The sequence below is a fragment of the Brienomyrus brachyistius genome, chromosome 9 (genome assembly GCF_023856365.1).
Source record: "Brienomyrus brachyistius isolate T26 chromosome 9, BBRACH_0.4, whole genome shotgun sequence".
NCBI classification, from domain to species: Eukaryota; Metazoa; Chordata; class Actinopteri; order Osteoglossiformes; family Mormyridae; genus Brienomyrus; species Brienomyrus brachyistius.
In genome coordinates, this window is record NC_064541.1 from 6,021,993 (window position 1) to 6,040,209 (window position 18,217).

An 18,217-nucleotide genomic window follows, 5' to 3' on the forward strand; every position below is an offset into this window, starting at 1 on the left:
GTTACATTAGGCACTTACACATTAATGAATTATGACTTTTCTAGATATGCTCATAAATCACTTGCAGGCATCTTCATTGAAGGCATCACAACCATTATAGAACACAAAATACACACTCTGGTTCAATCTGATTATATCATTAGTCAATAACGATGCAAAGCAGAAGATCTGCAATAACAGATCCATTAAAAAGTGTGTAAAGTCCATAGCAATTTCAGGATCTCCATGGCACTTCCAAAAGTGAAAAGTTACCTCTGTTTTACTGAGGGAGATCCTGTAATTTTCGTTTTCATTGCCTCTGCAGAAGCGCTTACTTAGCTAACAGCTGCATTAATATGCATTGGGCTCCATCCAACAGTTTATCTGGGCAAAGCAGGTTACTCTACCTTAGTGCCCAAGATACTAAAAATAATCCAGACAGACAATATAACCAAAAGCAAAAAATGAATACGTTTATACATGCACACTCTCCTTCTGTGGAAATGTAAAGGCCCTTTAAGTTATTGAATTAGTAACCAAGTTAATTTCCATCTTCTAACATTTGATTTCCAGTCCCAGATTCTGTAGCATGCAGCCTTTTCTGTCCATATGATATTTCGTCATGCTCCCAAACACAAAGAAGGTCTTGATTTGCATGCTGTATCCCGCAGGACATCTGTAAGGGACTGTGGTGTCACCGTGCAGGGAGAAAATGTGAGACCAAGTTCATGCCAGCCGCCGAGGGCTCAGTGTGTGGCCCAGACATGGTGAGAAGAACATCACGAGAACTTCCACAGCCGGACCCGTAGCTGAGCTAGTATAAAGTGGTACTTCAGCCCGGCAGTGATGCAGCCATCACACACCAGACAGCCAGCATTCCCTGCAGGCCAGAGACACAGAGAAGGTCTCTGTCATCTTTGTTTAAATTATATTTGAACCATACCATTTAATGGAGCCATCACTGCTGGAGAAAACTGATCTTAACCATATAACAAGGGCTGGTGTTAGGCTAAGTAGGTCATGATACTGAGATCGGATGGGCATTGGTTCAAATCCCAGAGTCAGCAGTATTTTGTCATGGAGCCCTTGCGCAAGGTCCTTAACTCTCAATGTTCCTGTGCTTATTAATTCGATTATGGTGAAGGAACATCTTTCTCGAGGACTGGACTGAAACTGCTGAGATGTGCTGAGGATGTCAGTTCATACTTTGTTTGGACTGTACAGTATTAAGGACAGTCATTACAGCTTCTGTTCCTGTGCTGCACACGTATAGCCGGAACTTGTGGATCAATACATTTCAGCAATCCTGACATCTTGGCCTTTTTCTTGATGTAGCGCTCAGCATTCTTTTCCCAAGAGTGCCAAAAATTTAACTGTACAATAAAAATTTTTTAAATATCTGTTTTAAATTGCTACATCTGGGTAACAATTTATTATTTCTGCGAGTGCTAATATTGCGATAAATTTGAAGAACTGAAGGATGACACAAAGAGATAAAGCTATTTGTATGTAATGTGTTGCTTAGTGTTGCTGATATTCAGTCATGCAGGTTGTCCTAAATGTTTTGACTTCCCAGTATATTGAACATGACAGTTTAATCCAAAGCAACCCCTTCAAGGCACAATTCCAAAACACGAACAATTACACGTTCGCTGTGGAATCCTGGGCGCACTTTTTTCGTGAAATGTCAGCAAAAGCAAGCACACGCTGGAATTTTATCAAGCTCTGTGTTTCTCATTCAGCCATTTTTATTTTTTCATTTTGTTTGAAAGCAGTGTTTTTATATGCATGCTACATGCTAGCGGTCATTGTCTAACAAAGGGAACCAAAAAGGAAGGAATTAGTCAAGATTAATTTTTTTTTGTCTATTTGTCTAGCATTATACTACAAGTATTTTTAGATTGTAAACTAGATAGATATTTGATGATTCCAGTCTTAAGAGGACTTTATCCCCCCACAGTGGTGTCGCCGTGGTCAGTGTGTGAAGCAGGGCGATGAAGGTCCCAGTCCAGTGGACGGGCACTGGTCAGAATGGTCAGCTTGGTCTGCCTGCTCACGGACCTGTGAGGCTGGAGTGACCTACAAGGAGAGACAGTGCACCAATCCGAGGTACAAAGGTCCTGTCCTTTCAGGTCAAGCAATAGAACTGTGACACGATGAGATAAGTTAAGACAGGGGCCACTATACTGGTCCCAAGGGGAAACTCTGGTGCATACAGCAGCCAGGTAGGTAAGGTACGGAGATACATACAGTGCAGAACAAGGCAAAGTGCAAAGACAGTGCACATAGTGCAGACGAGTAAGCATAGTGTAAACAAATATTAAGGAAATAAATATTAATTGCTTGATTAATTAATCTATTAATTGATTGGTTTAGAGTGTTGTGGATGAAGGTCTCGAGGGCAGGCACTGACAGCATGAAAGGGGCTTTATTAAACCCAAACTGGGAAACAAACAGGAACACAAGGGATCAAAAATGGTAATACTGGTACAGGAAAGGGCACAGGCAACAAGAAGGCAGACGCTAATGACCAGACTGGGGAAGACGAGACAAACAGGGACTTCTATACAAAGAGTAGCAAGGGGCAACAAGCAACAGGCGTGGCTCATTGGGGTCCCGTGAGGGAGGGGACAGGAGGGTCAGGTGGACATGACAAACAGGACGATACTGACTATGTCATACTCGCTTTGTCACTATCCGCTATGTCATACTCGCTTTGTCACTATCCGCTATGTCATACTCGCTTTGTCACTATCCGCTATGTCATACTCGCTTTGTCACTAACCGCAATGTCACACTTGCCTTGTCGCTATGCACTATGTCATACTCGCTTCGTTACTCTCAGCTATGTCATACTAGCTTTGTCACTATCCGCTATGTCATACTTGCCTTGTCGCTATGCACTATGTCATACTCGCTTCGTTACTCTCTGCTATGTCATACTAGCTTTGTCACTATCCGCTATGTCATACTTGCCTTGTCGCTATGCACTATGTCATACTCGCTTTGTCACTATCTGCTTTGTCATACTCGCTTTGTCACTATCCGCTATGTCATACTTGCCTTGTCGCTATGCACTATGTCATACTCACTTTGTTACTCTCTGCTATGTCATACTAGCTTTGTCACTATCCGCTATGTCATACTTGCCTTGTCGCTATGCACTATGTCATACTCGCTTTGTCACTATCCGCTATGTCATACTTGCCTTGTCGCTATGCACTATGTCATACTCGCTTTGTCACTATCCGCTATGTCATACTTGCCTTGTCGCTATGCACTATGTCATACTCGCTTTGTTACTCTCTGCTATGTCATACTCACTTTGTCGCTATACACTATGTCATATCCTGAGTCAAGTTCCTGCCACATTTTATGCTAAACTACAGTGTACCTACAGCCATGAAGATGTATTTGGCTGAAATTCTGGGGGGAAGCCAGAGTCCCCTGAGGAGACACACCAGTAGGAGTTGATCGTTGTCCACAACTCGACTTTTACTTTGAATTTGCTACATCTCTGACCGAATAATGACTTTTTACTTTGATGCATTCTGCACAACAATTGTGTCTCATTCCAGTGATAAAATATTGCGTGTAGCGTATTTGATAGGGCTGCATGTTTCTGGGTAAAATGGGCCTATGAAACTATGATTTTTCTTCACTTAGAATCGAGATCATGATTTTCTCTCATTCTTTACCAACATATTTCTTTCTTCATTGTTATTATTTTACATTACATAATATCTTAATGAAGATGGAACACACAATATGCTGAGATACACGATATATCAGTTAATATACCAAAATTGCTGTCCGATATTTAAACTTTATCAGCGTTCTAAGTTAGCAGCACCTGCTCAGCTACAACTGAAATAATGGTGATAATTGCATTGGATGATGGAGGACGAGGGTTTGAGTCGGCTCGTTCACCCCTTATAAGGAGTTTAAAGGTACCTGCCCATGAATTGTTTATAATTTATTATTAAATAAGGCCCATGTATCGATCTTTATATTGGCCTTTCTTCTTGGGATTCTTGAGTAAATTTAAAAGTATATGTTGTTTTTTTTGTTAGATAAATAGATCTGAATGTAGAGTACTTTTTGCTTAAATATGATACATTCAAATCTTGTGTAGTACTTTACCGGATGACTTTCACTTGTACTCAAGTAGCATTTTGGTGTGCTATCTGTACTTTTACTTAAGTATCAAACTGAGTATTTTTTCCATTACTGGATATATTCTCTTTAACATTTCTACTATCTATGCTTTCAGTCTAAAATCTAAATACTACCCACTACAACCACTAGCACTAAAAGAAATGACAAATTTTATTATTTTATAAATTTTATTTTTAATCAAATTTGAAGGTGTCTCTTTATTTACAAAAATCACTAAAAATGACTAAAAGGTTTCAGAAGCTATTACATTTGCTAGAATTTGAAATGAATTAATTCTATTCTGAATGGCATCATTTTTAGTTTACTGAGTTTTCCTTCGGTCAGCTCTTTCCAATGTGTCATGCATGTTACATTTATTGATGTAAATTTTTTTACGTCCATTCAGACCAGGCTTTGGAGGAAAGTTCTGTGAAGGTTCTGCGCGCTCGTACAAGCTTTGCAACACCAAGGACTGCCCCAAAAGTGGAGGGGACTTTCGTTCTCAGCAGTGTGCCCAGTTTAACAGCAGACAATTTCGTGGCTGGTTCTACAAGTGGAAGCCTTACACTAGAGTCGAAGGTACTGCTGTCTAACATTTACTGGAAAGAATTGAAATGAACAGCATAATTATCTTGCAGACACTATAAACACAGTAGTTACTTTTTATTAGTGTCTGTGCCTTAGATCAAAAGGTATTGCCTTTTTTCATCTCATGTCCAAATCGTTATTTAATAGTACTTACAGGATTTTATATCCATTATACTGTCACAATGTCGTTACTGTTCATGTACTGTCATGTCATGGGGATGGGGGTGGCTTAGCTGTTTAAGACTCATGATTGGCAGGTTGAATCCCAGGCCAAGGAGACTGATGCCATCATTTGGTCCTTGAACAAGGCCCTTTAACCCCCAGTTGCTCCAGAGACTCTGGATGCTGGCCAACCCTGGGCTGTGACCCCCAAGTTTGCTCTTAGCTATATATATATATATCACACGGAGAGCAAGATGGGATAGGCCAAAAGAGAATTTCTCCATGGGGAAGAATGAAATATTTCTATTCTACAAAAGGCATTCATTACATTGTCATAAAACAGCTCTCTATTCCTTTGTCTTTTAACCCAGACCAGGAACTTTGCAAGCTGTACTGCTACGCCGAAGGCTTTGATTTCTTCTTTGCCCTGTCCAGTAAAGTGAAGGATGGGACCCTATGTTCTCAGGACAGCTCGAACGTTTGTATTGATGGCCTGTGTGAGGTAATCGTCAGGGGTCATTTTAGTACTGAACTAAAATGGGATGCAATAACAAAAGCATTTAAATTTAATTTGTCAAAACCAACATGCACAGCTCAGTCTTCTATTGGCTAGCTGATAATTTATTAACCTAGCTAGCGCTCTGTCTTAGCGATTGTATTTTCCTTTGCAGAGGGTAGGCTGCGATCACATTCTGGATTCTAATGCAACGCTGGATGCTTGTGGTGTCTGCGAGGGAAACAACTCTACGTGCAAGATCTACGAGGGCCGATACCTGAAGCGGCACTACACAAACCGTACACACACGCCTTTCATTCTCATTTATCGGATGATGTAGTTGAGCTGATGATATCTGGAATCTTTCTGTGATTGAGCATTTCGTTGGTATTCATATGCCCTGATAGGTTCTTCTGCTAGTTCTTCCTGTAGCATTTCAGCATCTTCTCACTTTGGTGGGGAAGCTGATTATGGAACTCAGACCTTTGGTTTTAATTTAAGTAAAACTGAATAGTAGTATTAAGTTACTCGCAGAGCTCAGGTTCCCTTAAGAGATGACAGATGTATGAGATATCCCATGCACTCCATCCAAATTGGCTGATAACATGCCATATTGGTGAAGACTTCTCTGATAATTCATAAATATGGCATCATCTGCACTATGGGAGGACCACTGTCAAGCATGATAACCAATGCAGAACCAATGAATTACATAAGTGTTGGTCATGTGACATATCTCTCGGCTTAATGCTCACCACATGCATTCACCAGTCCCAGTCAAGGGCTAAAGGGGGAATTCCTGGACCCTCAGAGCCAAGTCATTGCCTCTTTCTGATTGGATTAAGCCAGTTCTCATAAATGCATCAGTGAAATGCATTTAAATGCATTTTTACAAGTCAATACACGTATCATCCAGGATATCCCCTGGCTCAAGCTCTGTGTTTTCTGAGATCAAAGCTAGTGAAGTGAAGCAGTTATAATGGATAGATGGATGGATGGAGTTGTGACAATGGAGTAGGCAGGCATTTCCTTTGTTTTCAGTGAGTTGCATCATTCTAATTCATTTGAATTGTTTGTGTTTCTTTATTCAAGCAGAGTATTACACCATTGTCACTATACCAGCGGGAGCGCGCAGTATCCGAATCCTGGAGCTGAATACATCAAGCTCTTACTTGGCTGTGAGGACCTCAAATCAAAAGTATTACCTCAACGGACAGTGGACCATCGACTGGCCAGGAAAGCACGCTTTTGCTGGAACTTTCTTTGACTACAAGAGGCAGTACAATCAACCAGAGACGCTCACTGCTACAGGCCCCACCAACGAAACCTTGGTTGTTGAGGTTGGTTCATGCATGAGTTAGCAGGAATGGAAGAGCTTATCACGTTAGTGCGGTAATAAAGCTTAACAGTGCAGCCATGGAGAAAAATCCAATAATGGAGCAATATTTACCAGTAAACAGCAGTGATAAGTTTTTAAAGTAATGCAGTTTAAAGTAATCCAGAACTCAACACAAGAAAGCAAGAATTAGTTCAAGCTCATACCATTTCAAGATGTTAATGTACTACCAGACTGAGGCAGCTTTAAGATTAAATTAATACTTAACTTCAGAAAAGTCTGCAATCGTCACTGCCATGCCATGCAAAATAATAATTATCAGCAGTATGTTTAAGCAGTAATTATAAGCAGTGTGTTTTAGGATTTGCCGTTATCAATCAGATTCATTATCAGTGGTTTTAATTGGTTGTTGTTGATAATTCCACAATTTTAACCAATCCTAATTTTGCATTACGTATTTCAATAATGTTAATTATGCTAATATGTCAAAACTTTATGCAGTTAAATAACTGAATGCTACCTACCTTTAAAATGTTAAAGAATGTATAAAATGCTACTTTTATTAGTGTCTTTCATTAACGGCATTTTTAATTTGGCCTCAGCTGTGGGTCTGCAATGTCTGCATCTGAATGGGTTTTAGCCCGACACTCAGGTTTCCAGAAACACACTTTTCAAAAGCCTTTCATTCTTTCACTTTTGCATGCATCTTCCCCAGGCTCTGGTACATCACGTGCCATTTGGACGGACGGTTTGCATCCATACAACATGGCCCAGAACGGACATACAAATATGTCAGATTTCAGTTTTAATTTACGAAATGAAAAGCACTGCTAACGCCGCCACAGCTTTTCACTTTTATTCCAGGAATGATTTATAACGTCTGGCATGGGCTTTAACAAGTGAAGAAGGAGTCACGGACTCTCATTATCCAGGCCAGCAATGCTGCTCTGAATGTGACTCAGCTGCTCATCGTCCAGGATGCCCCACTAATTAAAAGCACAATATCACGAATCCTGCCAGGCTCTTAAAATGATATGTGGTTGCAATCCACACTTAGATGTTGAGCTTGTTTTATTCCTTGTCTGACTCTAAAATTTTATTTGAAACCCCAGATCTTTATTGTTTATTGCTTGTGCTATGTTATTTCTTTCTCACTAATTTACCGGTATCGAATTTCTGTTAATGAGCACCATCGTGAAACGTGTTTTTCTTTAGAATGCAGCACCCCAGGACACCGAGGACGACTTGTTGATAATATGCTGACTGAAGGAGATGAGACCTCTGTCCGCTTTCTCAGATTCTCCTGCAGGGCCATAACCCTGGAGTACAGTGGGAGTACAGTCTTAGAAAAGTTGACGTCGATAAGAAGAATCACGTGAGGCACAACTACACCTGGGCCGTCGTTCGGTCTCACTGCTCTGCTTCATGTGCAGGAGGTAAATCAAATCAAATCAGCAGTTTATATGAGCAGCAGAAGGGCGGCATAACATACAAATGAGGCCAAAAGTTACTTAATGACTTAATGTTCCACAACCTCGCATGTGTCATGTGACCATATTTTTCCTGAGTGAAGTCAATCAGGGTATATTCTTTATTTCCCTAAGAGGTCATTTTTAAATGATAGCCAAAACACAAATTTATGTGAAATATTGAGTTTTGTGAAAGCCTTTTAGCCATGGTGTAAATCAACTTAATCTGTATCTGAATGAGAGCAATCACTTCACGGAACAAAAGTACGATAAACTTACAAGGTTGATGTACAGAAGTACAATACTAATCTATCTGCTTCTTTCCTATCAATGCAATGAAATGGTGAAATGAACAGAAACTGCAAGGCTCAGTCCTCCTTCATACATCAACAGTAATACCCTTATAAACGGTGGAATACAACTGTTTTGTTAGAAATGTCCAGGCTTAGCTTAAGTACAGATTTGTACAGTACTCCTGTCATTACTGATGACTTGAGCCACTGTTTTAATCAGACCAGCAGTATACAATTAGAGCCCTGTAATGACTTGGGTTGAGGGTGAACAAACGTTTGAAAGGGCATTCTGCCTTACAGGTCACAGACCTTTAGTCAGCCTTTTCCCTAATTTAGTAAATTCTCTGCTGTTGTGCTTAAGCGTTTCAGAGTTTAAGAACTTCTCATGTAACCCAACGTCATTAGTTTTGAGAGAAACGACGTTAGGCTGCACCAGATGAACCTTTAATAGTTTTCTGGCAGATTCCTTGAGGCTCTGAAATGTTTCGGAAACTGGTCCAATACTGAAATATTTACTGGGAGTCCCATAAATGCTTTTGTAGTTTAGTTGGGCTGTGGTTCTAGACTACTATGCTTTGCTGTTGATTTCCTCTGTGTACGATTGTTTCAGGGCAGATGAGCATCAAGTCAGCGTGCTTCAAGGACATGAAGGTGCAGGTGAACACCTCTTACTGCAACCCCCAAACCCGGCCTGCCACTGGCCTGCTTCCCTGCAACACACAGGCCTGTCCACCCAGGTACCGTGCGCCCTCTCTGAGATCTCTCTATCTTTCCATAGGAGCTTTCACACTGAAGTTCCAGAACCTGGTCCTTGGTTACAATATAAGTTCCTAGGCCGTCTCGACCGGGGACTTCTGTAGCTTCTGGCCCCTTTCATGTGTTGCTTTCAGACCACACAACAGGAACTGGGACCTTTATAGTAAATAAGAATTGGAGACTCAAAAAGCTCGTAGGTTAAACTTCACACATAATTTGAAATTACACTGCCACCATAAAGCAGTGGAGGATGAACAAGTTGTTTTGTTATTAGTTTGTTTTGTTCGTATTTAATTTATATGATCCCTGACTTTTTATATTTCATTATTAAATTTGGCCAGCAGGTGGAGCTTTCAGTTTCACAGAATAAAAAAAAACAATGTTCCGTTATCCCGCGAAAAAGCGCTGGCAAGTTTCACCATTGCACCGGCAATATTAGACAAAAGTATATTGATTATCAATTGAATATTCCAATACAGAAATACGGATAAGCAAACAAAAAATCTGCCAGAAAACTATGCCACGTTCAAGGTTCTGATCAGACAAATGTCATTCAGTCAGCATAGTTTTATTGCATCTATAGATTCAATTAAGTTCACTCATTTAAGCTTAGATGCCATACCAGCTAAAGTTTGCTTGCTACCTTGCATATTTTTTCCAAATTATCTTTTAATGTATTATGTTTTTTTTTTCCTGAGCTCAGTGTATTTTCCAAACAATTCGTTTGTGTGTGTGTGTGTGTGTGTGTGTGTATGTATCTGTCTGTCTGTCTGTCCATCTGTCTTTAACATTTTACCACAGTGCATGGTTCAATAGGTTAGGATGCTGTTCTTGTGATCGGAATATCACATGTTCCAATCCCAGGGCAGCAGCGTGATGTCACTGTTGTGTCCTTAAGCAAGGCCCATAACCCTCAGTTGCTCTAGGCACTGTCTGACACTGCTTTCAAAAAATGTCTTGGGCCAGAAGTGTCTGCAAAAATAAATAAAAATAAATATTCAGAAAAAAAACAAGATACACAAATATGAAATCAATAAACTGTTCCCAAATAAAATAGCATGTGGATTATAAGACAGCCTTTAGTTATTTCTTTAATGTATAGCATCTTACAGCTCTTTTTGTTTCATTTTATTGCTTTCATATGTATTTCCTCAACATTGCCTTACTATTAGCTCTCCCAGTTAGTACACAAGCCAGCACTCTTTTGGTTAAATTATTTTAAGCCTGTTTTTATTGGTTCAGCTCGTACATTGCTTTAAGGCTTTAGGGTGGTTGATCTCTTTTATTTACACGCATCAACAACAAAGACACGAATCAGTGAGCACTCCGGCTGCCGCGGCCAGGTCGGGCGTAGGGGCAGGGTGTAGGGCTGTGCTGTTGGCTCTCTCAGTCGAGTTCACATTTCTGCAGTGAGGTAAAGCCATGGCAGATCACCAGCTGTCTGTCACCAGCTGCCTGCCTTTTAGGACAGAAGATTCTGGAAAAAAGTGCAGCTCTGAGGTATCAGGTTACCCCACCTCCAGGCCCCGGGACTCCAAACAGCTTCTCTGCCCCCCCCCCCCCCCCCCCCATTTCACCTTCTGTTCTCAGCTTGATGTTTCGAAACTCTTCCTAAATTGCCTCCTTTTGCATATCAAACTTTCTGCACTGGCTTTGCTATTAAAATGGGAATTTGAGGTGCAAAGTACTTTCCCAGCTTTGACAGAAGAGAAAGCCCATGCAGAGCTCCAGAAGAATGCTGTTCACAATTAAACACGCCTGCGACCCGGTAATGAGCAGAACTGCGACTTTGGGTCCATTGCTTCTTGCACACACATGTCCACTCCTCAGTAGACCAAGGATCTCAGATGTAAATAATCTGGGGGCCCCTGAATAGGCAGCCATCTCCCAAGGGGGCCACCAGAGCTATTTTTGAGCCAAAAGTGGAAAAAAACAGAGAATTAAAAACAATGTAACATTAATAATCTCGTAATCGGCACGTGGAGTGTCAGCACTTTAGCTTGCCGAGTAAGAGGTGGAATATCGACATTATGTATAAAAACATCTCTTCTGTACATATGTCGTGTATGTGATTTTCCTTCGTTAGTACACACATTTCTTTCTGCATTAAAATACAACTAACCTTATAACCTCATTATAACATGGGGGCAGTTTTCAGACATAAGAAGTCATTCTGATTGTACATGCAAGGAAAAAAGCTCTTTGGCTCACATCTAATAGCTGCATCAGTAAACAACAACAAAGATGCATGACAAATAAAATTTGAAAATCAGTAACATGTGGGTAGAATATACCACATGAATAAGATGTAAAATAAAAATATATATGCACATATACGCAATAATCATATAATATTTATCCCCCACACTTACCCTGGGGTCAAATTGACCCCAAAGGCACATGTCAGGTGGCTTCTAATTTTAACATAATTACTTTTACATAAAAAGTTTACATAAAAATTTACATAATTACATGTAAGAGTTTTTATTTATTATATATATATATATATATATATATATATATATATATATATATATATATATATATATATATATATATATATATATGTGTGTGTGTGTGTGTGTGTATACACATGTATGTATATAGTGGCAAATGTGTAGACAAGTGCCTGTCTCACAATCCTGGTTGTCTGGCTCCTACTGAAAGCATTGGTTCCACTTCCCTGCAGGGGTGATGCCAAGGTGTGGCACAGGAAAATGCACAGTTGCTACAGGATAGGCTTTTGGACAAGTCCCAAGTGTAATGCAGTCAGTCTTGTTTTTCACCGTTTACCCCAGGCAGATGTCAGACGGAATCTCTTTTAGGCACTTCAATAAGTTTAGACTTGCGTGGACGAGGGCCAGGCAGTCTCATCTGATAGACGTAAATAAATTTATGTGGGTAGTAGTTGTTGCCGCACGTCACCTCAGAAAAGGGACACATCAGTGCTGGTTTTCTTCAAGAAATAGAACGCAAGAAATAGAGTGCTGAAAGGTGACACTTCTCACGTTACAGAAATGTGAAATATGTTGACGCAGGTGTTTATTTGAATCCCAAACGATTTCCATTATTGTGTGTTGCGTTAGCACAGGCACGAACATCGTGTGAATTCTGTTTCCATCCTATAATGTCTGTTTGTTTTTGAAATATTAGTGAAATATAAATAATATAGTATCTGTGCAGTTTTAAACTATAAGCTTTTAAATTGATAAATAAACTGATGATATGGATGATTGGGTCAGCTAAGCAGATGACAGGGTGTGGAACGCTGTAAGTAACACTTTTGTTTTGTCGGTAGCTGTTAGCACAGAATGCTGTTGTATGACCTTCGATAATCTGAATTTATCGTAATTTCAAGGTGGGTTAGAAGTGACTGAATTTGAATTCATTAATTAATCCATATCTCCATATTAAGTTAGTGGATAAACTTCACATCCTCATTATGCCCCAGTGTGCGGATTCAGCGGCTCTGCAGTTTGTTTACTTTGTATCCATTCAACCAGTAGGGGCCTGGAAACTATCCCAGACAGCAAAGGACACACTGTGGATGGGATGGCAGTCCATCACATGGTAGACACATGCAATTTAGAGACACCTAACTGCATGTTTCTGCATGGTGCAGGAAGTACACTTTGAACCCTCAACTGTGGAGGCATCAAGCAACAGTGCTGTCAAATGAGCTCCAATGTCCCTCTCCCTAATGTGGAGGTTTGGACTCTATGCCCATGATCAGAAGGTTGCTAGTTCAAAAGTAGTTCAAATTCTGTCATTGGCAGACTGACTTGAGCAAGGCCCCAGTTGCTCCATGGGCTTCTGGCCCTGCTTACATATTTGTACATCACTTAGGATAAAAGCAAGTGCTAAAATATGATAAGGCGTACAGTATGTCCTCCACTAGGCGCCATGCTGAGTGGGTCATGCCAGACATCTTTTCCCAAGGCAACAGACTCTACCTCATTCTGGGGGATCCCTAGAAGTTCCCAAGTTAGCTGGTATATATAATCTCTCCGGCAAATCCCAGGTCTGACCTGAGGCCTCCCTTGGGAGCTATCCAGGTGGCGCCCTTATAAGATGTCCAAATCACCTTGGCTGACCCTACTTCAGCCAAAGAAGCAGTGACTATTTCAAGGTCCCTCCTGATTTCTGAACTCCTTGACCTATCAGGAAGAGTGAGTCTGGCAACTCGAAAGAGAAACCTCATCTGAACCATCTGGAATTGCAATCTTGTTCTTCTGGTTATTAACCCACAGCTCAAAATCATAGGTGGGGATAAGGATGGAAACTGATCAGTAACTTGTTATAACTTTCAATTTATCACCACAACACCCACAAATCTGCAGTTGCTTAACTGGTCCACCCGTCATACTCCCTCTTGCTATCATCCATGAGCAAGATCCCAAGCCTCTTCCATGGCTGTGCTTTGATATCATATTCAGCGAAATCATGAACAAGAGTGGAAACTACATGCATCTTTGATGGAGGTCAGCACCATAATCTTTCTGCATAGCCCCTCAAAACTCCTCCCAAAGCTCCCAGTTTTGCATCTTGCATTGCCTTTTGCTGAAGTCTATCTGGTCTGTTGATACCTTTCAGTTGTCTCTGGAGACCCTTGTGTAAGCTAAATTGTCCACAAGCAGGTCTTAGGGTTAAAATCATAAAAGCCATCTGCTGTCTTCTATTGATGCTGCCTTTATAGTCACTGCAATGATTCAGGCCTTGAACATAGTTCATAGTATTTGATATGGGTTTGTTAGGGACAATCCTTAGCTTGCACAAAAGTCCAATAATAATTGATCACTTGGGTTTAGATCTCCGAGGGGATCCTCCTAATCACGCCAATCCAGGTATCTGCATGTTGCCTTCATAAGCATTGGGGACAGTGTGTGGCTCAGTGGGCTAAGCCTGTGTGCCTATAATCAGAAGGTCACCAAATCAAACCCAGCCTCAGCATATCTGTAGGTCCTTGAGCAAACCCCCAGCCCCAACAGGTAACTGCCCTTAATGGACAGCTTACTGTACAAAGAGCAAGTTGAGGGAGGCATAAAGGCAATGTAATCGGCACCTCAACCACTTTCCCCAAAAAGGCAAGAATCATTGAAGCACTTTTCTAGAACAGAGTTTTGCCTAGGATTTGTGAATGTCCCTATACTCGCCTAAGGTCTTAAAATTTGAACAGTGAAAATTAGGATTTTGGCACCTTGTTCATTTGCTTTCCTCTGCCAGCCCCTGGGGAAAGGACTCCCCCTTTGAGTCTGGTTCCTTTTAAGGTTTCCTCGTTCTTGGGAGTTTTTCCTTGCCACTGTCGCCACTGGCTTGCTCACTCTAGGTTTTGGGCAGAATTCACTCCCGATTAAGAGCCCTAGTCTTAGAGCCCATGAAGGTACGTATAAGGCTCCTTCCTGACCAGAGAAGTAATATTCCAGGTTTCCAAAACCATCAGCTATTGCCAAGGTGTAATTCATCTGGGTTATTCCTGTTTATGTCTCCTGACCAAATGACATTGCACGTGACCCCTACCTTTCATCTTGTGAGTGGCTCCATGTAAGATGGCTCCACGCAGCCATTTCGGACTGAATCCAGCAGGGGCACCGTGAGGTGGCTCCCAGTAACCGGGAACGATACACTTATTCTTTTCGGTACCTTTCACTGGAAGTCTTTGTGGTTTGGAGAGGTTTGTCTAGCCCAGGGTTCTCCAACTGCAGTCCTGGAGGGCTACTGTCCAGTAAGTTTTCTATCCTACCTGGCTTCTGATGAGCCACACCTGTTCTCAGGCAAATATCAGGAACAGGTGTGGCTCATCAGAAGCCGGGTAGGATAGAAAACCTACTGGACGGTAGCCCTCCAGGACCAGCATTGGAGACCCCTGGTCTAGCCTCTCCCCACAGAACTGTTCACCCGGGGAAGCTCTGCCAAGGAATCACACCAAACACACTTCTTGCAACATACACTACCAGTCAAAAGTCTTTGCACACCACAGGTTTTTACCACTTTTACATTTATTTCATAAACTGTTTTATTCTTGTTAAGCATTGGGAAGTTGCGTGAACAACTATAAATGAAAATATAAGTCAAATATAGAACAGGTTTCCTTTATGAAATGGATAGAGTATGTAATAGTGCATGCCTGACATCCTATTAACTGGTTGTATGATGATGGCATAGTAAAATTCTAGGCTGTCCTTTAACATTAAATGCACTAGTTAACTGTTTCATCCCATGAAACAGCAGTATTTAATGTCGCTAGCAGAAAGAAGGCCTCGGATTTTCACTGCTGTTATAACTGCTAGAGGAGGTTACTTTGATGAATCAAAGATATGGCATTTCTTTTTAATAAAGGTACTCAAATGGTGAATGATGTAAATTTATTTGTTGGCAAAGAATAGTGAGTGTATTTTTGTTAAATGTTAATTGAGTAACATGCAAATGTATAGAATCTCAGTATGTGCAAGAACTTTTAACTGGTAGTGTATTTCACAAATTTCTCCACCAGGATCCTCTGGTGGTAATGAATATGTCGACACACATAAATAAAATCCACACCTGGATGTATCGTGTGGACATGAGGATGCACTGCGTGCATTTTTTCTTGTTACAGATTTATAAGATCTAATCCTAATATTACACAATGTTTGTAAGGATTATGGGGTCTCTTATGATGGGGGAGAAAAACGCTTACGTTTTATAATGAGAGCGAATGCATGCGTGGGGCCAGTAACACTTTAATATTAGTTATGTATGTGCCGGCTGGACGTCTGACTCCGCTATACATCATAAGCTATAAACAGCAGCACAGCGGAGGAAGCTGACCCGTGGTGGAAGACCTCCAGACCTCAAATATAGACCCAGGATGAGCTGTAAAAGTGCACCCGATATATTACCTGACAGACACGTTTCAGCATTTCGGGCAAGTCATGTGCTCGGCACAAACAAATAACAACAAGCCTAGACTGGCTAAATGCGGCATCTGGAAGCCCGAGAGCCGGAGCAGCGTGGACCCGGCCGTGCAGACCGAGGGGTTTTTTTATACATGCACTTTTTAAGACTCGCCCTCCCTAACTACCCCCCACAGACACATACACTGAAAAATAAGTAATAAAAAGCTTGCGTCGTGCCGCTAAGTTATCCGTGCCCTTTTTCACAGTGCTCACTGTAAGCCAGCTGCTGTCAACAACCAGCTCGCACTGCGACCCCCTTGGCCGGGTCTGCAGACAGTGGCGCGACACTGTTGACATCCCGCCCATCTGACCAGCAGCGCGGCCCAGACGCCTGCAGTCGCATTGGATGCATCAGTTAGCAAGCGCAAGTCAGGTCGATGCCCCTTTTCAAGGTCGCTACTGAGTGGGATTCATTTCTGTAGAGCAGTGTTTTACAATCTGGTCCTCGGAAGCAAAAGTGTGGACTGTCTGGCAGGGAGCTCAGAGGGGGCTAATACGGTGGAGGATCCCCCGAGGATCTGATTGAGAAACACTGCTTTAGAGTTACTAAGAACATATGATGGGTTTTAGTATTCACATTTAGTATTTTTTGCATAAATAGTATCTTTTATATGGTTAATGTTTGGTTAATGTTACTAAGTAAGATTTTCGCTCTGAAGATGCTGAATGGGTTTAAGGCCACATTTAGCATGAACAGTAGTTTTTATATATAGCTTAATATTTAATTGTCGGTAAGAATATATATAGCCTAATATTTAAATTTAATGTTTACTCGGTGAGTAAAGTTTCACCTCAAGTATCCCCGATGAGTTTTACGGTTATATTTAAGCTGTTATGTCATTCATGCAAACTGACTCTCACACAAGCTATGATATAAGCCAACATGTCATCAAAGTGTAAACAAGTGACAATCCACAGCGTCACCAACCCCAGCATTACAGACGTGTCACTATTGTATAATTCCTTTCTGTTCAGTAAGTGAATGTTACAATTCATTTATTTCTCACGCACTCTTTTTCAAAGCGACATGCATTGTAGAGTCAGCCAGTGCCTGCAGCAGCTGGGGGCCAAGGGGCTTGCTCAGTGAAATCATTCTGGGATTTGAACCAGCAATCTTCTGATCACAGGAACAACATCCTAACCCGCAGAGCCACACCGTTCAATTAAATTCAGTTCAATTCACTTCAGTTCACTCTGCTTCAATTCAATTCACTTTAATTCAATTCAGTTTTATTTGTATAACACATTTTCACAACATTGCATTGAATCCAAATGCTGTACATCATCCCTGCCCAAAGCCCCCAGTGACAGTGGCAAAATTAAACTCCCTAGTAGGACCCCCACTGCCCCCCCAACTTACAGTTGAATGTTACATTTTAATTATGTCGCAATGAGTATAAAGTTGCACTGTCAGTGCCACTGTGACCTGCCTATCATTTTAAAAACATCTCCAATGCCCCACTTCCCCTGATTTTGTACAGCTGGAGTGTGGGAGAGTGGGGCACGTGCAGCCGCAGCTGTGGGGGCGGGGAGCGGCTGCGGCAGGTGAGCTGCCTGCAGAGGACGAGCCAGAGCCACGTGGAAACAGTTGCCGACACCCAGTGTCCACTGCTGCAAAGTCCAGTGCGCAGACAGAGCTGTAATGTCCAGATCTGCCCACCAGGGTGGAGCACAGGGCCCTGGTCTCAGGTGGGCAGCCTCGTCGCAATTTAGCAGAAGCAGTGTTAATATATCTTAATTTTTTATTATTAATACTGCAATATATACTGCCTAATACTTCAGTTTAATAGTACTTATTACGGTCCTTGATTAAGAGTACAAAATACCAACTGTCATCAGATAAATTTTACTAATATCTAGGTAAACAAACAAGTGTAGTTATGAGTATATTATTTAGGCAGGTAGCATAGATTAGACACTGAGATTAGTCTGTTTTAATGTGTTTTAAGGATTAATTAAGGTTAATGTGGTACACCTAGGTAGCAAAACCCTAAATAGCAACCATAAAACATGATGTCACATTTATTATAATGAGTTACACCTGT

General features: G+C 41.3%; 1 protein-coding gene across 1 annotated transcript in view; it reads left to right on the forward strand.

Moving 5' to 3' along the window:
* The window catches only part of LOC125749121 (A disintegrin and metalloproteinase with thrombospondin motifs 16), a 42,566-nt gene that overhangs the window by 19,338 nt on the left and 5,011 nt on the right, over positions 1-18,217 (forward strand). Inside the window, 9 exon segments of the mRNA XM_049026035.1 lie at positions 651-746; positions 1,940-2,088; positions 4,544-4,716; positions 5,259-5,389; positions 5,559-5,682; positions 6,479-6,723; positions 8,017-8,155; positions 9,092-9,218; positions 17,654-17,861. Of these exon segments, the coding sequence (XP_048881992.1) occupies positions 651-746; positions 1,940-2,088; positions 4,544-4,716; positions 5,259-5,389; positions 5,559-5,682; positions 6,479-6,723; positions 8,017-8,155; positions 9,092-9,218; positions 17,654-17,861 (1,392 nt within the window).